The 24,211-nt window shown below is 49.3% G+C and overlaps 1 protein-coding gene and 1 long non-coding RNA gene across 4 annotated transcripts in view; one reads left to right on the top strand and one right to left on the bottom strand.

The window, feature by feature from the left end:
• Nucleotides 1–4,026: 4,026 nt before the first annotated feature.
• LOC138760266 (adenylate cyclase type 8-like) overlaps nucleotides 4,027–24,211 on the bottom strand; it is an 89,638-nt gene continuing 69,453 nt past the window's right edge. For both annotated transcript variants that reach the window (XM_069930603.1, XM_069930604.1), the window contains exons 16-18: nucleotides 17,755–17,847; nucleotides 7,522–7,636; nucleotides 4,027–4,883 (exon numbers count right to left, since the gene is read on the bottom strand). In XM_069930603.1, coding sequence (XP_069786704.1) covers nucleotides 4,504–4,883; nucleotides 7,522–7,636; nucleotides 17,755–17,847 — 588 coding nt within the window. In that variant the 3' untranslated portion in view covers nucleotides 4,027–4,503. The remainder of the gene's footprint in view (nucleotides 4,884–7,521; nucleotides 7,637–17,754; nucleotides 17,848–24,211) is intronic.
• LOC138760270 (uncharacterized) lies at nucleotides 10,573–22,751 on the top strand. 2 transcript variants are annotated; one of them, XR_011355522.1, is made up of 4 exons: nucleotides 10,573–10,779; nucleotides 15,920–16,208; nucleotides 17,845–18,042; nucleotides 21,490–22,751. It is a non-coding gene; the product is annotated as an uncharacterized lncRNA (long non-coding RNA). The 2 variants fall into 2 exon arrangements; XR_011355523.1 differs by having other exon boundaries at nucleotides 10,573–10,820.

Below are 24,211 nucleotides of genomic sequence, written 5' to 3'. Positions count from 1 at the left end.
ACAATGAAGACGCTGTTTACATCCGGTACCGCACGGATGGCAGTCTCTTCAATCTGAGGTGCCTGCAAGAAGCTTTTTGTATCCTCTCTGATATTATTTGCTGGCAACTTTCACACTTCAGCCAAGTTTACTGTCATCTGATTGTACAAGTACAACCCGACGGAACAGCGTTCTCCAGGCCGCGGTGGAAAGTGCACAGAGACAAACAATACATATGCAGGACAAGTATCCATATGTATAAACAAATATTGTTTTGTATGGTCAGTGTGAACAGTTCCTTTGGTCGTTCACCATTCTCGCTGCCCGTGGGAAGAAGCTGTTCCTCAGCCTGGTGGCGCTAGCTCTGATCCTCCTGGATCACTTCCCCAACGGGAGCATCTGAAAGATGCTGTGTGCAGGGTGGAAGGGGTGCTTAGCCTTTTCCCATTGGCATCCCAGTTAATTGGCCATACAATGTCCTGGAATAGACAGCTGGTAGGGAGTTGGTGTGGAAGGACAGGCAGATAGGGCAACATGGCAGCCATAGGGATGAGTTACGTACACAGGGCTGAAGGGTTTGTACGTAAACACACTGCAAAATTACAGCAGGGACTCTGCATGCATCTCAGAGGGGAACCATCACATACCTCTGTTCAGACCTTTAGATGTAACAGAAGTGGTGGAGGAAGAGGGGGAGGTGTGGCATTACTTGTCAGGGAAGATATTACAGCGGTGCTGAGGCAAGATAGACTGGAGGGCTCGTCGAGGGAGGCAGTGTGGGTAGAACTAAAAAATAAGAAGGGTGAGGTTACTATTATGGGGTATATTATAGGCCGCCAAATGGGGAGAGGGAACTGGAAGAGCAAATGTGCAAGGAAATAGGTGAAATGTGCAGGAGAAATAGGGTGGTGTTGGTTGAGGATTTCAATTTTCCAAGCATAGATTGGGAAATGCAGTCAGTAAGGGGACAGGATGTCTTAGTATTTATGCAATTTGTTCAAGATTGATTTTTGCAGCAGTATGTGGAGATGCCCACTAAAGGGGGAGCAGTGTTAGATCTGTTGTTCGGGAATGAAATGGGGTAGGTGATGGAGGTGAGCGTTGGAGAGAACTTTGGATCCAGTGATCAATTAGCTTTTGCTTAATTATGGAAAGGGGTAGGTCGGGTCTGAAGTCGAAGGTCTTCGAGTAGGGGAAGGGCAGATTTGAAGAAATGAGAAGGGATTTGCAGAGAGTTGTGTGGGTTGGGCTGATCTTTTTGCTGGAAAGGATGTAGAGGAAAATTGGAGCGTATTTAAGGGAGAGATTTTGAGAGTACCGGATCAAAAGGCAAGTCCAAAAGTTCAAGGGAGCCGTGGTTTTCTCAAAAAATTAGTAAGTTGGTTCAGGATAAGAGGGAGGCCTGTGCTAAATATAAGAAACAGCAGATTGAGGAGATGTATGGTCATTACTTAGATTGCAGGAAGAACCTTAAGAGGGAAATTAGAAAGGCAAAAAGAAGGTCTGAGGAGTCCATAGCTAATAAGATGAAAGTGAATCTTAAGGGTTTTTACAGATACGTGAACAGTTAAAGGAGGGTTAAGGATAGAGTAGGTCCACTGGATGATGTCAGGAACCGTATGAGATGGGAGAAATATTGGACAATTTTTTCTCGTCTCTATTCACGAAGGAAAGGGACACTGGGCTATATGGGATGTGAGGAAAATGGCTTAGTTATGGAGAGAATAGGGATTAGTATTTTTTGGAGCTTCTAGGGTCAATAAAGGTGGACAAGTCTCCTGGTCCTGATGGGATTTTTCCCAGGATGTTAAGGGAGGTCAGGGAGCAAATAGCAGGGGCACTGACAGTGATTTTTCAAAGATCACTGGAGGAGGGGGCGGTACCACGGGATTGGAGGGTTGCAAATGTAGTTCTGTTGTTTAAAAAAGGGATAAAGGTGCGGGCCAAGTAATTATCGGCCAGTAAGTTTGACTTCAGTGGTGGGGAAGGTTATGGAGGGTATTCTTCGAGGTAGTATATATGCATATCTGGATGGGCAGGGATTGATTAGGGGCACCCAGCATGGGTTTGTAAAAGGAAAGTCATGTTTGACGAATCTTGTGTTTTTTGAGGAAGTGACAGAAAAGGTGGATGAAGGTAGAGCGGTGGATGTGATCTATTTGGATTTTAGTAAAGCTTTTGATAAGGTTCCACGTGGAAGGTTAATAAGGAAGGTTCAGTCACTGGGAATTAGTAGAGAGATTGTGACATGGGTTCAGAGGTGGCTGGGAGATAGACAGCAGAGAATCATGGTGGACAACTGTAGGTCAGGTTGGAAGCCTGAGACAAGCGGGATGCCTTAGGGATCGGTGCTGGGTCCCTTGTTGTTTATCATTTATATTAATGATTTAGAGGAGGGGATGGTTAACTGGGTAAGCAAATATGCAGATGATACGAAAATAGGGGGAGTGGTGGATAGTGAGGTAGATTTTCTTGGATTACAGAAGGATTTGGTTTGTTTGGAAGAGTGGGCTGAAAGATGGCAGATGGAATTTAATGTAGACAAGTGTGAGGTGTTGCATTTTGGAAAAAATAACCAAAATAGGATATATGCAGTTAAGGGGAGGGCATTGAGGTCCGCAGAGGAACAGAGGGACCTGGGGGTTATGGTACAGAGTTCATTGAAGGTGGATTCCCATGTAGACAGGGTGGTTAAGAAGGCATATGGTATGTTAGCCTTCATAAATCATAGTCTAGAGTATAGGAGATGGGAGGTGATGCTGCGGCTGTTTAAGGCGTTGGTGAGGCCAGGTTTGGAGTATTGTGTTCAGTTCAGGTCTTCAAATTATAGAAAGGATATAGATAAGATGGCGAGGGTGCAGAGAAGATTTACAAGGATGTTTGCCTGGGTTACAGCATCTAGAGTACAGAGTAAGATTAAGGAGGCAGGGACTTTATTCATTGGAACGTAGACGGCTGAGAGGGGATTTGATAGAGGTTTTTAAAATTATTAAGGGAATAGATAAACTAGACGTAAGTAGACCTTTTCCCCTGAGGGCAGGAGAGGTTGGAACAAGAGGGCATAAGTTAAGAGTAAGGGGACAAAACTTTAGGGGAAATGTTAGAGGATGCTTCTTCACTCAGCGAGTGGTGGCAGAACGGAACGATCTTCTAGAGAAGAGAGTTGCAGAAGGGTCCCATCTGTCATTTAAGAGAAGTTTGGATATATAGATGGATGTGAGGGGGTTGGAGGGTTATGGGCGGAGAGTGGGAGGGGGGATCTAGTAGAGTTGTTTAAGTGAACTGGCATGGACTCAAAGGGCCGACATGGACTGTTTCCACGCTGTAAACGGTTATACATATAGATATATAAATATATCTATATATATATGGTTTTATACAGCCACAGTCACCAACTGACAGTAAGTGACACTATACCAAGGACATTGGTGAATGTAGTGATTGTCGGGAATGAGAAAGTCTGACGGGCCATTTAAAGAAGACCTGACCACACAGATGCAGAAGCGGGCTACAGGTCAGACTAAGATGCTAGGCCCTGAGACCTTTGCTCCCTCCCATCCTCCTGGCCAACGTACAATCGCTGATGAACATAGCCAGATCACAGCAGCAGAGAGACATCAGGGATTATGTGCGATGTGCTTCACGGAGTTGTGGCTGAATGAGGACATCCCGGATAGACCCAGAGTTACAAACTGGGGGCTTCTCCCTCCAACAGAGTCAGGTACACACCCGCTGTGGCAGGAATTGCAGGCCATTACATTTGGGGCGGCTCGGTTGGTGTGGCAGTTAGCGCCACGCTGTTACAGCACCAATGTTCAGGACCAGAGTTCGAATCCTTGCGCTATCTGCCTGAGTTTTCATGTTCTCCCCGTGTCTGCGTGGGTTTTCCCCAGGTGTTCCGGTTTCCTCCCACCCTCCAAATTGTACCGGGGGTGGAGGGGTGTAGGTTAATGGGGTTTAACTGGGCAGCATGGGGAACCGGTCTGTTACTGAGCTGAACATCGGCATTTAACATTTAAAATTTGAATAGATCACTCCCACACATGATTTCCCCAACATGTCTGAGGTCAGATTTAATACACACCGGTCTTATCCTTGTCATCCACCTCCCTCAGCTCCAGTCCCCAGGGAGCCTGCTGTGTAGAATATCCCTGCAACCACGGCTGCCCAATTGGAGGCCCGTTCCTGCCCCCGGGGATCTGCTGCTGGGGCAGAGTCGTCGGCAGCTCTTGGGATTAGCCCCAGCTGATCAGACCCACCAGGTCAGGTGATTTCAGTTCCAAACATAGTTTGGAACATCCTGCATAAGTCAACGATGAGGAGGGTGGGTGGGTGGGATAAGCTCGACCAAGGTGTGGAGGGACTTCCAAACCAGTCTCTGTCTTGGAATACCCCATCTTGTCTCATCAGTGAGCACCCATTTCCAATGAGCACCAATTCCCAATATTTGAGGCCTTGGTCAAACTAGCTGGGGGCTTCCTTCAGACAGCCCAGCCCTGGGGGCTGCAGGGGCACGAGGCTGGTTCACTTGGGCAGTTCGTGGATGGAGGATATTGCAAAGTTCTTCTTCTGCACCAGGGTGGAGACGAAGGCAGAGAGGGACTGTTGGGCACTCTGCCTCCTCATCCACTGGTGCTTCTCCACCTGCCTCACCCTGCCCATCAGCAGGTAGGTATCCACGTTGCCCTGGGTCTCCGACACCCCCTTTATGTAGATGGCCCCCCGGTACTGCAGGGTGAAGCCGCTGAGGGCGAGGATCTCCTGGGTTTCAGCGGGCACCTGGATCATGCCACTGATGCCTGTGCTCTCCATGCGGCTGGCCAGGTTCACCGTTGTGCCCCAGATGTCAAACTGGGGCTTGGTCGCACCAATCACTCCTGAAACAGCTGGCCCGTGGGCAAACCCTGCAACGGCACCATGTCAGCACTCAGACTGAGCTCCACTCTGCTAGAACAGGGGGGAGAGGGCGAGGGGAGAGAGGAGGACGGCAGGGAGAGGCTATGGTCGGAAGAGGGGGTAGATGGGTCGGCCGGGAGAGGAGGAGAGGGGACAGCAGGGAAGGGGGAGAGGGGGTGGCAGGGAGAGAGGAGAGTGGGGAGAGAGGATGGCAGGGAGAGGGGATGGCAGGGAGTGGGGGAGAGTGGGGAGAGGGGATGGCAGGGAGAGGGGATGGCAGAGAGTGGGGCAGAGGGGACGGCAGGGAGTGGGGAGAGGGGACGGCAGGGAAGGGGGAGAGGGGATGGCAGGGAGAGAGGAGAGTGGGGAGAGGGGACGGCAGGGAGGGGGAGAAGGGATGGCAGGGAAGGGGGGAGAGGGGATGCCAGGGAGAGAGGAGGGGATAGAGGGGATGGCAGAGATAAAGGAGAGGGGGGAAAGGGGACGGCAGGGAAAGAGGAGGGGGAGAAGGGGACGGCAGGGAGAGGGGAGATGGGACAGCAGGGAGAGGGGACAGCAGGGAGAGGAAGGGCTGGGATGGGAGACAGAGGGGATAATAGTCAGGAGTTACAGGGACACGATCACAGCTAGGAGGCAGGAGGAGGGTAGATGGGTGACAGTCAGGAGAAGGAAAGGGAACAGGCAGGCAGTGCAGGGCATCCCTGTGGCTGTTCCCCTCAATAACAAGTATACCATTTTGGATACTGTTGTGGAGGTGGGGGGGGGGGGGTGGTGGGAGGTTGGGGGAACAACCTACCAGGGACAAGTGACGGAGATTAGGTCTCAGGCACAGAATCTGGTTCTGTGGCTGAGAAGGGAAGGGAGAAGAGGTGAGCTGTAGTGATGGGGGATTCCATAGTTAGGGGGACAGATAAAAGGTTCTGTGGGAGAGATCGAGTATCCTGGATGGTCTGTTGCCTCCCTGGTCCCAGGGTGCGAGTTATCTCAGATCGAGTTCACAACATTCTCAGGAGGGAGGGTGAGCACCCAGATGTTGTGGTCCATGAAGGGACCAATGATGTGGGTAGGAAGGGTGAGGAGGTCCTGCAAGGAGAGTTCAGGGAGTTAGGGGCTAGATTGAAGGACAGGACCCTCCCGGGTAGTGATCTCAGGATCTCTACCCGCGCCACGTGCTGGTGAGGTGACAAATAGGAGGATGATGCAGCTCAACATGTGGCTGAGGACGTGGTGCAGGAGGGAGGGCTTCAGGTTTCTGGATTATTGGGCTCTTCCAGGGAAGGTGGGTCTGGTTCCGATGGGACGGTTTGCATCTGTGGGAAGGTTTGCTAGTGTTGGTCCGCTGGGTTTAAACTAGATTTATGGGGGAGGGGAACCGGACTGCCAGAGCAGAAAGAGGAGTGGAGGAGGGAAAAGATGATACGAAAATTACATGCACCGCTAGAGTCAATGGGTTAACGTGGTGGAAATATTCTCAGGGGCATCTATTTCAATGCGAGAAGTATTGTAGGAAAGACGGACGAGCTTAGAGGGTGGGCTGGCACCTGGGATTATGGCATTGTGGTCATAAGTGAAACTTGGTTGCAGGAGGGGCTCAGTGTTCTGGGCTTCTGTTGCTTTACTCGTGATAGAAAGTGGGGAATGAAAGGAGGAAATCAGGGAAAATATCACAGCTGGGCTCAGGCAGGACAGACCAGAGGGCTCGTCTACTGAGACTATATGCTTGGATCTGAGGAATGGGAAAGGGATGACCACACTCATGGGGTTGTATTCTAGACCGTCCAGTAGACAGTGAGAATTGGAGGAGCCAATCTGTCGAGAAAGTAGCGGACCGCTGCAGGAAACACAAGTGTGTGATCGTCGGGATTTTAACTCTCCACATATTGAGGTGAGGAGGAACTGCTTTTCCCAGATGGTGGTGAATCTGTGGAATTCCCTGCCCATGGAAGCAGTGGAGGTGACCTCAATAAATATATTGGTTGGATAGATTTCTACATAGTAAGGGAATTAGGGGATCTGGGGAAAAGGCAGGTAGGTGGAGGTGAACCTGTCATCAGATCAGCCATGATTTTATTGAATGATGGAGGAGGCTTGACGGGCTGAATGGCTGACTCCTGTTCCTAGTTTTTATGTTCCTATAAACTGTGAATGTACATCAAGGTCCCCGAGAACCAGTGTTGACCCCTTCCATTCATGGCCAAGTCTTACTTGAACCAAGATCTGGTCACACTCTCTCTCTCTGCCCCATGGATCACAATCGAGCCTGACCACTGGTCACCGGTTGCCTCCCACCCCTTCTCTCCCCCAACAAAGCAGAATGATTTTATCCCGAGGACAATGGCAGTGTGGATTGCTGCAGAGCTCTACCTGAAAACCTGACCATCCCAGATGCTGCCCGACCCCGAGAGCTCCTCCAGCTGATTGGCTTTTACTTCCGATTCCAGCATCTGTAGTCACCGGTGCCAGTGTCTTGCTGCATGGTCTATGCTTTCCCAACCCCCTCCCACCCCACCCACCTTCTGTGGGGTAGTGTCTGTGGCATCTCCTGAGAACTACTCTGGGGCACACTGCTGGGTAAAGACACTAAAGAAATGGTGCTTTGAGATTGATCCTGGGTCCCCGCGCTGGATGGGCAGTGCAGGGACTCACCAACACGGAGTTGGAAGTTGATGGAGGAATGTTTGTAGATCTGGACCATGATGTTCTCCAAAGCCAGTGAGAGGTCTGCCAGGGTGGCCAGATGTTGACACTCATCCACACTGTCCTGAAACAAATGGCCTGCTGTTAATGACCACGGGGTTGGGGCAAAAGGGTCTCACAGACAGCGCACTGCCATCCCAGCCAGTGATTCTCACACCAAACGCCCATTATTAATCCAGTCACATGGACTCACTGACACATGACCACACTCGCACACACTCACATGCCCACCACACACTCACCGCACAACATACACATAACATACAAGTGCGCACACATCAACATGCTTGTGTGCACGCGCACACATAACTCATAAACACATAATACACATACACACCTTACACACACCCCACACACACATACCTATACACAATTGCGCGCGCGCACGCACACACACACACACACACACACACACACACACACACAGCATAGAGTGCAAGAGAAGAAGGAATTCAGCTGTGGAGGCCGTTACTGGGGATATTTAAGACAGAGGTAGATATGTTCTTCATCAGGAAGGGGAGAAGACAGGAGAATGGGCTGGAAAAGGATAGTAAATCATCCACGACAGAATGGCAGGATGGAATCGATGTGTCGAATGTCTAAATTCTACTCCTATATCTTATCGTCCCCTCACTCTTCTCTCCCCCTCCTCACCCCCTCACTCCACTTCTCCCCTCCTCATTCCCTTTCTCACCCTCCTCTCCACTTCATCCCTCTCTACCTCACTCCTCATTACTCCCCTTCTCTCCCCCTCACTCACCCTCCTCCTCTTCTCTCTCCCTCAGTCCTCTTCTCTCCTTCTCTCTCCCTCTCTCCCCTCCACACACATCTGCGACTGTTGTCCTGTGACCTGACTCTCACTCCATTCACCCTACCACTGAGCTCCCATAGCATTCCAGAGGGAGACAGTTTCTGGGTAAGGGCCCGGCCATACAAGAGGAAAATCCTAAGATCACAAGACAGGAGCAGAAGGAGGCCCGTCGGTTCTGCCCCACCCTTCTAATCAGGAGCTGATCCACCCTCCCACTCAGCCCCACTCCCGGCCTTCGCTCTTCTCCCTGTAACCCTTGATACCCTGACTAATCAAATACCTGTCAATCTCTGCCTTAAATACCCCAATGACCTCCCTTCCACAGCTGCCCATGGCAACAAGTTCCACAGACTCATCCCCCTCTGGCCAAAGACATTTTTCCTCATCTCTGTTTTAAATTGATGTCCTTTTACATTAAAGTTGTGCCCTCTTGTCCTACACTCACCGACTGTGGGAACATCCTTGCCACATCTACTCTCTCCAGGCCGATCAGTATTCAAAATGTCTCTGTGAGGTTCCCACCCCCCCCCCCCCCACCCCATCCTCCTGTAACCCAAGTCCAGTCCAAGAGCCGACAATTTTCCTCATGTGCTAACCCTTTCATTCCAGGAATCATTCTAGTAAATCTTCTCTGAACCCTCTCCAATGCCAGCACATCCTTTCTCAAATAAGAAGCCCAAATCTGCCCTCCGTCCCCCATGTGAGGCCTCACCAGGGCTTTATAAAGCCCCAACATCACGTCCCTGCTCTTGTCCCCTATCCCTCTGGATATGACCCCAACACTGCATTCACCTTCTTCACCACCGACCCAACCTGGACGTTAACCTTTAGGGGATTCTGCGCGAGGTCTCCCATCCATTTCTTTGACCCAAGTGCATGAGCCTACACTCCCCAACATTATATTTCATCTGCCACCTCTGCCCGTTCTCCTCATCTATCCTAGTCTTTCTGCAGCCTTTCCGTGTCCTCAGCACCACCTGCCCAACCACCTATTTTTGAATCACTTGCAAATTTAGCCACAAAGCCATCGATTCCACCATCCAAATCATTTATATACAACATACAACAGTGACCCCAACACCATTAGTAACCAGTAGCCAAACAGAAAAGGATCCATTTATTTCTTTCTTCCTGGTCCAGAGACCCGACCAGTCACCCTCTCCCACTACCCTCCTCTGCCTGGCAGAACTTGTCCTCACTCTAAATAACTTCTTTAACTCATCCCACTTCCTCCAGATTAAACGAGTTGCCATGGGTACCCGCATGGGTCCCAGCTACACCTGCCTGTTTGTGGGCTTTGTGGAGCGATCCACGCTGCAAACCTACACAGACAAGACCCCCCAACCCTTCCTCTGTAATATCGATGACTACATCGGGGCTGCCTCATCCACCTGCGATGAGCTTGTCAACTTCATCCACTTCACGGCCAACTTCCACCCTGACCTCAAACTCACCTGGTCCATCTCCAATAACACTCTCCCCTTCCTGGATCTCTCAGTCTCCATCTCGGGAGACCAGCTTTCCACCGACATATACTGCAAACCCTCCAACTCCCACATCAATCTGAACTACACGTCCTCACACCCTGCCCCCTGCAAGGATTCCATCCCCTTCCCTCAATTTCTCTGTCTCCGCCGCATCTGTTCCCAAGATGAGGTTTTCCAGTCAGATCTTCTGAAATGTCTGCCTTCTTCCACAAATGTGGCTTCCCCTCCACCACCTTCATCTCAGCCCTCACCCGCATTTCCTCCACTTCCTGCTCATCTGCCCTGGCCCCCTCTTCCCCCTGATGCAACCAACACAGAATGCCCCTCGTCCTCCCCTACCACCCCACCAACCTCCACAACCAACATATTATCTGCCAAAATTTCCGGCACTTACTACAGGATCCCACCACCAGACATATCTTCCTCTCTCTGCCTTCCATAGGAACCACTCCCTCCATGATTCCTTCCCTTTATACCAATAACACCCCCCTCCCTAACAGGCACCTTCCCCAGTGACCACAGATGGTGTCACACTTGCGCCCACACGTCTTCCCTCACTCCGGTCCGGGGCCCCAAACAGGCCTCTCAATTAAGCAACATTTCATGTGTCTCCTCAGGACTGATTTGCTGCATACAGTGCTCCCTTTGTGACATCGGAGAGACCAGTCGCAGACTGGGAAATCACTTCACTGAGCATCTTCACTCCATCCACACTAGTGACAGGGACCTCCCAGCAGCCAACCATTTCAGTTCTGTATCAAACTCCCACACTCACATGTTTGTCCATTGCCTCATGTACTATCCCACTAAGACCACCCGTAAATTGGAACACCACCTGATTTTCCATCTCGGGACATTTTAAACGCAGGACCGTTGAAGTAGGAGGAGGAGGGAACAACTTGGAAAGCAGTGAGTGCAGGGAAGCAGCTGAAGTGAATGGCCTTTAAAAGGTGCACAGAGAGCAACTGAAGGGTTAAACAGAGTGTTGATTTGTGGAGTATTTGAGATCATTGCCAGGGACAAATAAAAAGAGGGGTAGCTGAGGAGAAGCGGGTAGTGTGTGTGGCCCAGGGTAGGTGTGGAGTGTTGAGGTGTTGGCTCGAGAGGCTTCGGTGAGCAGAGAATGAGAAAGAGACAACACCTGCAAAAGGTGCGTCCAGCTGCAGCTCCTGACAAACTGAGTTAGGGACCTGGAGCTGGAACTGGTTGAACTTCTGATCTTAAGGCAGGCAGTGACAGACAGGAGTTTCAGGGAGGCAGTCATTCCTAAAAGTCAGGAGACAGGTAACTCGGTGACCTGTGACCATTCCCATCAAGTAACCTGTTTTAGATACTACTGGGGGGGATGATCTAGCAGGGACGTCGAGGTGGTTACGTCTCTGGCAGAGAGGCTCGCCCCTGGTTTAGAAGGGAAGGGGGGAAGAAAAGGTAATTAGGAACTCATTGGTTAGCAGAGCAACTAGGAGGTTCTATGAACAAGATCGAGGCTCCCGGTTGGTATGTGGTTCCAGGGTCAAGGACGTCTTTGATCGTTCACTGCATTCTGGAGGGGGAGAGCAAGCAGCCGGATGTCGTGGACCATGTGGGGACCAATAATATAGATAGGAGTGGGAATAAGGACCTGAAGAGGGAATATAGGGAGTTAGGGAAGAAGATAAAAAGCAGGACGTCAGGGTGGTGATCTCGGGATTGGTGCCCGTGCCACAAGCCAGAGACCGTAGGAACAGGAAGTTGTGGCAGATGAGCATGTGGCTGAAGAGTTGGTTCAGTGGGCAGGAGTTCAGATTTGTGGATCATTGGGAACTCATCTGGGGAAGGTCTGACCTGTACAAAAAGGAAGGGCTGCACCTGGACTGGAGGGGAACCAATATCCTGATGGGCAGGTTTGCTTGAACAGTTGCAGAGGGTGGGAACCAGAATTAGTGAGCAGAGATTAGGGTATAAGGTTAAAAGCATGATGCTGTGTGTTCTGAGTTGGGGAGGAAGGACGGGCAGGGGACAGAACATAAAGGGAGCCAGTTAGAGGGGTTGAAATGTGTCTATTTCAACGCTGGGAGTATCAGGAATAAAGGGGATGATCAGAGCTTGGATCAGTACGTAGAAATGAAGAAGTTGGCTAAACTGTTGGAAGAGCTAGGGGCTAGTATAGTGTAGGCTTTGCAAAATGATAGGAAAACAGCAGGAGGAATAAATTAGCAAAAAGCTGACACACACAATATGTCTGAAAGCAATGAAGGTTGGAAGCAGCATCTGAGAGAGCAATAGAGCATTTGTTGATACGCTCCTGCATTGACTGGCACTCGGAGACTTCACATATGCGAGAAATTAGCCACTAGTATTGATAAGCCGCGGTCCTTGTGATTGGTAAAATATTATACAGTAAGCGGACTAACTTCGAGATACTCTGTACTTGCGAGGAACTATTAGATATTAAACGATGAGATCTTTTATGATTGGTGCAACATTATTCAGTTTGCTATGGACCAGGATAAAAGAGAAGGTCTTGTAGCTGTTCAGGGGGACTTTTATCACAGACTCCTGAATGGCATTTCAGTAGTAGCGGTGAATGAAAGTAACCCAATCTGCAGATTAAAGAACGATCCAACCAAGACTGTACTTGGAGTCAGTCATTTTGTGCGAACACCCTGCGGACCCAGTAACAACCCACATTTGGGGTCAGAAATGGGATATTGTGGCTGTTACAGAGACTTGGCTGGAGAAAGGGCAGGATCGGCTGATGCAGGTACCGGGGTTTTAAAAGGAATAGGATGGGAGGTAGGAGAGGGGGTGGGGGAGTAGCATCACTGGTCAGGGACAGTATCATGGCTGTAGAAAGGGAGGAGGTTGTAGAGGGAGGGTCCACTGCGTCAGTGTGGGTGCGTCAGAAACAGGAAGGTAGCTGTCACTGTGCTGGGAGTCATCGACGGGCCCCAAATAGCCCTTGGGTCACTGAGGGGCGATAAGCAGGCAGATTTTGGAATGGTGGGAAATACAGGGTGTAGTTATGGGTGATTTTTAACTTCCCTAATATGGACTGGCTACAAGAGGGATGGATGGATGGGGCTGAATTTGTCAGGTGTGTTCAGGAAGAATTCCTGACACCGTGTGTGGACCAGCCGATGAGAGGAGAGACCAGACTGGATCTGGTTCTGGGGAATGAACCTGGTCAGGGGGCGGACCTCTCGGTGGGGGACCATTTTGGTGAGAGTGACCACAACTCCCTGAGCTTCAACATAGCTATGGAAACTGTCAATCTGGGCAAGTGTTTAACTGGGGAAGGGCTAATTATGAAGGGATGAGGCAGGAATTAGCGAGAGTACATTGGAAACAGATGTTTAAGGGTGAAAGCACAGAAGTAACGTGGAGGAAGTTTAGGGATCACTTGGGCAGGGTTCAGGAGAGGTTTGTCCCACTGGGACAGGGACAGGATGGTGGGAAAAGGAAGCCATGGCTGATGAAACAGGTCAGGCAACTAGTCAAGAGGAAGAAGGAAGCACTTATTAGATATAGGAAGCAGGAAACAGGAAGGGCTCATGCGAAGTATAGGGTAGCCAGGAAGGAGATTGAGAAAGGAGCTCGAAGGGGGCATGAGAAGGCCTTGACGTGTAGGATTAAGGAGAACCCCAAGGTGTTCTATGTGTCTGTGAAGAACAGAAGGATGATGAGAATGAAGGTGGGGCCTCTAAAGGATAAAGGAGGCAACATGTGCCTGGAGGCGGAGGAGGTTGGGGAGGCCCTAAATGAACACTTTGCATCAGTATTCACAAGAGAAAAGGACCTTGATCAGGGTGAGGCTGAAATAGAACAGGCCTGTGTGATGGAGAATGTGGAGATTAAGGAAGAGGAAGTGTTGGATCTTCTTAAAAACCTGAAGATTGATAAGTCCCTGGGTCTGGATGTGATAAACCCCAGGCTGCTGTGGGAAGGGAGGGAAGAGAGAGCTGGGGTGGTAGCTATGATCTGTGAATCCTCTTTGGCCCTGGGGTGGTGCCGGAGGATTGGAGAATGGCAAATTTGTAGTCCCCTTGTTTAAAAATGGGAATTCTAGACCAGTGAGTCTTATGTCAATGGGGCATAAACTAATGGAGAGGGTTCATAAGGATAGGATCTATGAGCATTTGGAGAAGTCCAGTCTACTCAAGGACAGTCAGCAGGGCTTTGTGAAGGGAAGGTCGTGCCTCACGAGTTTAATTGGGTTTTTTGAGGAGGTAACAAAAATAATTGATGAGGGTCGGGTAGTAGAGGTGGTTGACATGGATTTTAGCAAGACATTTGACAAAGTCTCTCATGAGAGACTCATCCAGAAAGTCAAGAGACTTGGGATCAGTGGAACCTTGGTCGTGTGGATAAAAAATTGATGTGTAGGAAGAAAGCAGAAAGTAGTCATGGAAGGAAAGATTTCTGTCTGGAGGTCAATGACTAATGGAGGAGCCACAGGGATCTGTTCTGGGACTCCCTGTTCTTTGTGATTTTTATAAATGACCTGGATGAAGGGGCGGATGGATGAGTCAGTAAGTTTGTGAATGACATGAAGGTTGGAGGAGATGTGGATGGAGCTGAAGGTTGCCGAAGGTTACGATATAGACAGGATGCAGAGTTGGGCAGAAAAGTGGCAGGTGGATTTCAATCCAGATAAGTGTGAGGTGATGCATTTTGGAAGGACAAACCAGAAGGCTGAGTACAGGGTTCATGGTCGGGACAGAGGGACACCACACAGGTTGATAGGTTAGTTAAGAAGGCCTATAGAATGCTGGGCTTCATTAATTGAGTTCGGGAGTAGAGAGGTTATATTGCAACTCTACAAATATCTGGTGAGACCACACTGAGAGTATTGTGTTCAGTTCTGGTCACCTCATTATAGGAAGGATGTGGAAGCTGTGGAGAGGGGTCAGAGGAGATTTACCAGGATGTTGCCTGGATTGGGAAACAAGTCTATGAGGCCAGGTTAGGAGAGCTGGGACTTTTCTCTTTGGTGCGAAGGAGGATGAGAGGAGACTTGATAGAAGTCGACAACATTTTGAGAGGCATAGATAGGGTGGACATCCAGCGCCTGTTTTCCAGGGCAGGATCAGGAAACACCAGAGGACGTGTGTACAAAGTGAAGGGAGGGAAGTTTAGGGGAGACATTAGGGGTAAGTTTTTTACACAGAGAGTTATGGGGGCCTAGAATGCCTTCCCCAGGATGGTGGTGGAGGCTGGAACATTGGGGGCATTTAAGAGACTCTTAGTCAGACACATGGATAGGATAAAAATAGAGGGTTATGGGTAGGGAGGGTTTAGAACTTTTGTAAGGAATATGTTTTGGCACAACATCGAGAGCCGAAAGGCCTGTACTGTGAGTTCTTTAGGCAGGCACTCTCCAGATGGCATTAACATCAACATTTCTGCTTTCTGCTAACCTGCTCCCTTCTCCCCCCCACCCTTCCCTCCCAGCTCTCCACCCCCTCTTCCTTCTCTATTCATCCAGCTATCCCTCCTCCCTTGATTGCTGCTGTCCCCTCCCTCCCTTCTACACCTATAACCTGCTGCCTTTGTGACCACATGTTCACCCCAACTCTTCTGTTCGAACGCCTGCTGAAATTTTCCATTCCTTGATGAAGGACTACAGAAAGGACACGGTTTGACCTGCTGAGTTTCTCCAGCAGTTTGTGTTTTCACTTCAACCACTGTGTCCAAAGAATTTTGTTTTTCACCCTTATGGTCCCTTTATTCCCACTCGGTTTCCTGCCAACCAGCCAATGCTCTACCCACGCCTGTATCCTTCCTGTAATTCTATGGGCTTCCATCTTGTGAAACAGCCTCATGTGGCTCCTTGTCAAAGGCCTTTTGAAAATCCAAATACACAAAATCCACAGCCTCTCTGCTGTCAATCTCTTCAAACAATTCCATTAGATATGATTTTCCTTTTAATGAAACCCTGGTGTCTTGGACCCATCTTTTCATGCACCTCCAGGTTGTCTGTAACCTCATCCTTGACAATCGACTCCAACAGATTCGCAACCACCACCGTCATACTAACCGATCTATAATTTCCTTCTCAATCCTCCAGCCCACTGGAACCCTGCCAGATTCCTGGAAGATCATTACCAATGCCTCCACAATCTCCTTCAGAACCCAAGGGTGTATTCTATCCGGTCCAGCCAGGAGACTTATCTACCCTTAGACCAGTTTTCCAACTACCATCTCTCTCGTGATCCTGAGTGCACTCGCTTCTCTTCCGAGAGACCCATGTGACTCCAGTATGCTACTAATATCTTCGACAGTGAAGGCTGATCCAAAATATTCATTCAGTTCACTGCCATCTCCTCGTCTCCCATTACAATTTCTCCAGCAGACCGGTGAGCCTGACGACAGTCGCAGTTAAATTATTGGAAAGTGTTCTAAGTGATCAGATATACAATTATTTGTCCAACCATTGATTAGGGAGAGTCAACATGGCTTTGTGCGTTGTAGGTCGTGTTTAACCAATCTTATCGAGTTTTTCGAGTAGGTTTCCAGGAAAGTTGATAAAGGAAAGGCTGTGGATGTTGACTACTAGGACCTTGAGCCTATGACAAGGTCCCACATGGGAGGTTAGTCAGGAAGGTTCAGACGCTCTGTCTTCACGGTGAAGTAGTGAACTGGATTCGGCAATGGCAGGTCGAGAGAAGCCAGAGAGTAGTGGTGGATGATGCTTCTCAGACTGGAGGCCTGTGATTCATGTTGTGTCTCAGGGATTGGTGCTGGGACCATTGTTGTTTGTCATCTATATCAATGATCTGGATGATATTGTGGTCAATTGGATCAGGAAGTTTGAAAATGACACTCAGATTGGAGACGTTGTGGACAGTGAGGAAGGTTTTCAAAACTTGTAGAGGAATCTGGACCAGCTGAAAAAATGGGCTGAAAAATGGCAGATGGAGTTTAATGCAGACAAGTGTGAGGTGTTGTATCTTGGAAGGACAAACCAAGAAAGGACGTAAACGATAAATGGTCGGGCACTGAGGGGTGTAATAGGACAGAGGGATCTGGGAATACAGATACATAATTCCCTGAATGTGGTGTCACAGGTGGATAGGGTTGTAAAGAGAGCTTTTGGCAGAAATCAAAGAATTGAGAACAGGGAATATCTGTAGATACTGTGATTGAAGTAAAGACATGAAGCAGGAGAAACTCAGCAGATCAAACATTATGTAGCAAAGATCAAGATACATCACCAATGTTTCCTTCATCTGGAGATAAAGGAGCTGGGACATGATGGTAAAGCTGCACAAGACATTGGTGAGGCCAAAGTTGGAGAATAGTGAGCAGTTTTGGGCATCTAACTACAGGAAAAGGATCAATAAGATGGAAAGAGTGCAGAGCAGAGAAGATTTACTAACCTGTTTACTTGCCTGGACTTCAGGGACTGAGTTACAGGGAAAGGTTAAACAGGTACAGACTTTACTCCCTGGAGCGTAGAAGAATGAAGGGAGATTTGATCGAGGTATTTAAAATTATGAAGGGGACAGACAGAGTAAATGTAGGTCAGCTTTTTCCACTGAGGGTGGGTGAGATACAAACCAGAGGACATGGGTTAAGGGTGAAAGGGGAAAAGTTTAGGGGGAACATGAGGGGGAACTTCTTCACACAGAGAGGGGTGGGGGTGTGAAAGGAGCTGCCAGCTGAAGTGGTGAATGTGGACTCATTTTTAACATTTTAGAGGAATTTGGACAGGTATGTGAATGGGAAGGTTATGGAGGGCTATGGACTGGATGCAGGTCAGTGGGATGATAGTTTGGCACAGACTAGAAGGGCAGAAAGGCCTGTTCATGTGTGTAGTGTTCTCTGACTCATGGTTGTGTATTCGAGAATGTATGACACTACAGGTGTTGTTTCCAATCAGTTCAGGTGAAATGTAAATACCTCCTTGGTTAAGGCCAGGCCAGACACAGCCATGTACGAGCTTCCGATGGTTTTGATCTTTTCAATTTTCTCATAACGTTCTTCACTCAGGAGCTACAACATGGGGACAGAATGAATTCAGATAAACTCAGTCATGGTCAGAAAACCACCCACAAAATACCAACACATCACAACACATTTGGAGAGGATCGCCAGGTGTCATGTCTTGGAGGTGAGAGAGACGGAGGTATCTGCACAGTCTGGCAACACATGGCAGATGGCCTGGCACTGAGGGGCGACGACAGGAAGGTAACTGCGGTCAATGTCAGATTGCAGGGTGGTGGAGACTCAGGTGTTTGACACAGGGAGGGATGGGCCATGGTGGAGGGTGCTGGAAACACCACTGGACCTGCCCGAGGACACCACAGGACACTCAGGAATGTGCCTCAATGCCTCCACTGTGTGAGAAGGCGAAGGAAGTTTGGCACATTCCCCCATGCCTTCAGCCACTTCACTTTCATCGAGCACAAACTCATGGGTGCATCACAGAGCAAGACAGGAGCTGCACAAGATTGGGGGAATTTGGTCATCAAACTACAGGAAAGATATCAATAAGATAGAAAGAGTGCTGAGAAGATTTACTAGGATGTTGCCTGCATATCAGGAACTGAGTTACAGGGAAAGGTTAAACAGGTATGGACTTTATTCCCTGGAGAGTAGAAGAATGAGGGGAGATTCGATCAAGGTATTTAAAATTATGAGGGGGACAGACAGAGTAAATGTAGGTTGGCTTTTTCCACTGAGGGTGGGTGAGATACAAACCAGAGGTCATGGGTAAGGGTCAAAGGAGAACAGTTTAGGGAACTTCTTCACACAGAGAGAGGTGGGGGCGTGGAACGAGCTGCCAGCTGAATGGTGAATACGGGCTCCATTTTGACATTGAAGAGGAATTTGGATAGGTCCGTGGAGGGGAGGGGGACGGAGAGGGACGGACTGGGTGCAGGTCAGTGGAACTGGGGAGAATAATAGTTTGGCATGGATTAGAAGGGCCAAAGAGCCTATTTCTGTGCTGCTTTGTTCTATGGTTCTAATGTAATGATCACCTGGACACACATTCTCTCCCTCCTCCCATCGGCACCCACAGGCTGAAGTACATTTCCTTTCACATAGCCACCAGGCTCCTGGATGAACCCCACAACAGTGCTCCCATGTTGCCCTTGCCAGGTGCTAATGGTCTTCCTTGGTGAGTCCAGACCTTGCCCTGATGCTTGCTAAATGCAGTGGGAGTCCCGATCTCCACCCCCTCCTCAGGGCGTGACTTCCAGATTCCAGCCAGCTCCAGGGCACACAATTTCTTCAGTTCCCTTCAAGCCCCAGTTTAAACGTGCACCCTCCATCCTCAGAAATCTCTGTTGTGGGATCATTTTCACTTGCCCTCTAAATAAATGCTGGAGGAACTTAGCCAGTCTTGCAGCGTCCATCATAGATAAAGTCATACTGCAAAACCAACATTGAAGGCCTGAGCCCTTCGAACAAAGAACACAACAGCATCATACAGGCTCTTCAGCCTTCAATGTTGTGCCCAACTATATGTTCCTACCAAAAATACTAAACCCTCCCTACCCTGTAACCCTCTATTTTTCTTCCATCCATGTTCCTGTCTAAGAGTCTCTTATATGCCCCCAATGTTTCAGCCTCAACCATCACCCCCCCTGGGAAGGCATTCCAGGCCCCCAAAACTCTCTGTATGAAAAAACACCCCTGACGTCTCCCCTAAACCTCCCTCCCTTCACTTTGTACACAAGTCCTCTGGAGTTTGCTGATCCTACCCTGGGAAACAGGTGTTGGCTGCCCACCCTATCTCTGCCTCTCAGAATCTTGTTGGCCTCTATCAGGTCTCCTCCCACAAAAGTCCCAGTTCTGCTAGCCTTGCCTCATAAGACTTGTTTCCCAATCCAGGCAACATCCTGGTAAATCTCCTCTCCCCCCCCTCTCCATAGCTTCCATAGAACCACAGAAAGGTACAGAACAGAAAACAGGCCATTCAACCCTTCTAATCTGTGCCAATCATTGTTCAGTTTGTCCCAATAACCTATTGCCATTCCATTACCCTCCAGACCTCTCCCATCCATGTATCTTTTGAATTTACTCTTAAAGTTCAAGATTGAGTCCGTACCCACCACATCAGATGGCAGGTTATTCCACACTCCCACCACTCACTGAGTGAAGAACTTCCCCCTGATGTTCCACATAAACCTTTCTCCTTTCACCCAAAAGCCATGTCCTCTTGTATTTATCACTCCTAATCTCAGTGGAAAGAGCCCACTCGCATTTACTCTGTCTATACCCCTCATAGTTTTGTAAACGTCTATCAAATCTCCCCTCATTCTTCTTCGTTCCAAGGAATAAACTTCAAACCTGTTTAATCTTTCCCTGTAACTCAACTCCTGAAGATCCAGCAACATCCTTGTAAATCTTCTCTGCTCTTTCAATCTATTGATATCCTTCCTGTAGTTAGGCGACCAGAACCACACACAATATTCTAAGTGTGGCCTCACCAATGTCTTATACAACTTCAACATAACATCCCAACTCCAATACTCAAATCTTTGATTTATAAAGGCCAAGATGCCAAAAGCTTTCATTACAACCCTGTCCACCTGTGACATCACTTTTAGGGAACAATGTACCTGTATCCCCAGATCCTTGCTCCTCCACCCTCCTCCACCCTCCTCAGTGCCCGACCATTTAGAGTGTATGTTCTACCTTGGTTTGTCCCTCCAAAATGAAACACCTCACACTTGTCTGCATTAAACTCCATCATCCAGTTACTGGCCCATTCTCCCAGTTGGTCCAGACACCTCTGAAAACTTTGAAAACCTTCCTCACTGACTCTCATCTTTGTGTCATCAGCAAATTTGCTGATCCAATTTCCCACGTTATCACCCAGATCATTGTTATAGATGACAAACAAAATGGTTCCAGCACCAATCCCTGAGGCAACACCACTTGACACAGGTCTCCAGTCTGAGAAGCATCATCTTCCACTACTCTCTGTTTTCTCCCACTCAACCAATTTCAAATCTAGTTTTCAACCCCTATATGGATTCCTAGTGTCTGAACATCTGAACTAACCTCCCATGTGGGACCTTGTCAAAGGCCTTACTAAAGTCCATATAGACAACATCCACAACCTTTCCTTCATCTACCTTCTTGGTAACTTCCTCCAAAAACTCTACAAGATTCATTAAACATGACCTACCACTCACAAAGCCATGCTGAGTGTCCTTAGTCAGCCCATGGCTGTCCAAATACCTAGATATCCTGTCTCAAAATGCCTTCCAATAATTTACCTACTACTGACGTCCGGCTCACTGACCTATAGTTACCTCGTTTACTTTTGGAGCCTTTCTTAAACAGCGGGACAACATGAACTACTCTCCAATCCTCCGGCACTTCTCCCGTGACTAAGGAGATTGTGAATATATCCATCAGGGCCCCTGCAATTTCAACACTCGTCTCCCTCAAGGCCCAAGGATATATCATATCTGGCCCAGGGGATTTGTCTCCCTTTATTCGCTGAAAGGCAGCATCACCTCCTCCTCCTTAATCTCCATCTGTTTCATGACCCTTCTGTTTGATTCCCTTCCAGTTTCCTGAGTAAATACTGATGCAAAAAAACTGTTTAAGATCTCCTCCATTCCACGAGGCTCCACACAGAGTTGACCACATCCGTCCCTGTCATGAGGTTACCAGAACTGAACACAATAATTGAAGAATGATCTGACCAGAAATTTATGGAGCTGCTACATGACCTCTCAACTCCTGAACTCAAATGAAGCCCAAGATCCCACTGGCCTTATTAACGATCCCACCGTTCTGCGCAGCAACCTTGGAGGATGTAGGGATTTGGACCTCAGCTCCCTCTGTTCATCCACGCTGTTAAGTAACTGACCATTAACTACAGACTCAGCCTTCTGCTTTGTCCATCCAAACTGCATCTCCTCACACTTATCTGGATTGAACTCCATCTGCCACTTTTCTGCCCAACTCTGCATCCTGTCTCTATCCTCTTGTAACCTTTGACAACCTTCAGCTCCAACCACAACTCCTTCAACTTCGTGGACTCTGGTATTTGCTATTGTTGCTGGTTATCCACCTTCTCTCAGCCCTTCGCCATCTAATACCTCTCTTGTTGCCATTCATCTCCAGGGAGAACAGACCCAGTCTCAACACTACCTCCTCATAACCAAAATGCCCTGTCCCAGACAAGACCCTGGGCATTTCCTGCACCCTCTCTCAACACACACACCCTTCCTGTGGTGTGGCTGAACTCGCACTCTATCTGACCAATGGCTTAGAAATCCATGAAAGTTAAAAAAAATCATCAGATGCTGGAAATCTGAAATAAAACAGAAAATCGTGGGAAACATCCACATCAAAAGGGTGTACTTATCCTGCAGATGTACTGTTTGTCTCTATGTGTGTTCTGTCTGGTTGTGTGTCTGCGTGTTTTGCACCGAGGACTGGAAAACACTGTTTCAAGTCAAGCCAAATTTATTGCCATCTAATTCTACAAGTACAACCTGATGGGTTGTGGGTAGCATGGTTAACTCAACGCCATCACAGCACCAGTGATCGGGACCTGGGTTCGAATCCCATGCTGTCTGTAAGGAGTTTGTATGTTCTCTCTGTGTCTGTGTGGGTTTTCCCCAGGGACTCCAGTTTCTTCCCACCCTCCAAAACATACAGGGTGTGTTTAATTGGGTGTAATTGGGCGGTACGGGCTCGTGGGCCAGAAGGGCCTGTTACCGTGCTGTATGTCTAACGGGCTCGTGGGCCGGAAGGGCCTGTTAACATGCTGTATGTCTAATGGGCTCATGGGCCGGAAGGGCCAGTTACCATGCTGTATGTCTAAAACGGGCTCGTGGGCCAGAAGGGCCTGTTACCGTGCTGTATGTCTAACGGGCTCGTGAGCCGGAAGGGCCTGTTACTGTGCTGTATGTCTAACGGGCTCGTGGGCCGGAAGGGCCTGTTACCGTGCTGTTTGTCTAACGGGCTCGTGGGCCAGAAGTGCCTGTTACTGTGCTGTATGTCTAACAGGCTCGTGGCCGGAAGGGCCTGTTACCGTGCTCTATGTCTAATGGGCTCGTGGGCCGGAAGGGCCTGTTACTGTGCTGTATGTCCAACGGGCTCGTGAGCCGGAAGGGCCTGTTACTGTGCTGTATGTCTAACGGGCTCGTGGGCCGGAAGGGCCTGTTACCGTGCTGTATGTCTAACGGGCTCGTGGGCCAGAAGGGCCTGTTACTGTGCTGTATGTCTCATGGGCTTGTGGGCCGGATGGGCCTGTTACCGTGCTGTATGTCTAATGGGCTCATGGGCCTGAAGGGCCTGTTACTGTGCTGTATGTCTAATGGGCTTGTGGGCCGGAAGGGCCTGTTACTGTGCTGTATGTCTAATGGGCTTGTGTGCCAGAAGGGCCTGTAACCGTGCTGTTTGTCTAATGGGCTTGTGGGCCAGAAGGGCCAGTTACTGTGCTGTATGTCTCACGGGCTCGTGGGCCGGAAGGGCCTGTTACTGTGCTGTATGTCTAACGGGCTCGTGGGCCGGAAGGGCCTGTTACTGTGCTGTATGTCCAATGGGCTCGTGGGCTAGAAGGGCCTGTTACCATGCTGTATGTCTAACGGGCTCGTGGGCCAGAAGGTCCTGTTACCGTGCTGTATGTCTAACGGGCTCGTGGGCCAGAAGGGCCTGTTACCGTGCTGTATGTCTAATGGGCTCGTGGGCCAGAAGGGCCTGTTAGCATACTGTATGTCTAAAAAGGGCTTGTGGGCCAGAAGGTCCTGTTACTGTGCTGTATGTCTAACGGGCTCGTGGGCCGGAATGGCCTGTTACTGTTCTGTATGTCTAATGGGCTCGTGGGCCGGAAGGGCCTGTTACTGTGCTGTATGTCTCACGGGCTCGTGGGCCGGAAGGGCCTGTTACTATGCTGTATGTCTAACGGGCTCGTGGGCCGGAAGGGCCTGTTACCGTGCTGTTTGTCTAACGGGCTCGCGGGCCAGAAGTGCCTGTTACTGTGCTGTATGTCTAACAGGCTCGTGGCCGGAAGGGCCTGTTACCGTGCTCTATGTCTAATGGGCTCGTGGGCCGGAAGGGCCTGTTACCGTGCTGTATGTCTAATGGGCTCATGGGCCTGAAGGGCCTGTTACTGTGCTGTATGTCTAATGGGCTTGTGGGCCGGAAGGGCCTGTTACTGTGCTGTATGTCTAATAGGCTTGTGTGCCAGAAGGGCCTGTAACCGTGCTGTTTGTCTAATGGGCTTGTGGGCCAGAAGGGCCAGTTACTGTGCTGTATGTCTCACGGGCTCGTGGGCCGGAAGGGCCTGTTACTCTGCTGTATGTCTAACAGGCTCGTGGGCCAGAAGGGCCTGTTACCGTGCTGTATGTCTAACGGGCTCGTGGGCCAGAAGGGCCTGTTA

The sequence above is a fragment of the Narcine bancroftii genome, chromosome 4 (genome assembly GCF_036971445.1).
Source record: "Narcine bancroftii isolate sNarBan1 chromosome 4, sNarBan1.hap1, whole genome shotgun sequence".
NCBI classification, from domain to species: domain Eukaryota; kingdom Metazoa; phylum Chordata; class Chondrichthyes; order Torpediniformes; family Narcinidae; genus Narcine; species Narcine bancroftii.
This window is presented reverse-complemented; position numbering and strand designations above follow the sequence as displayed.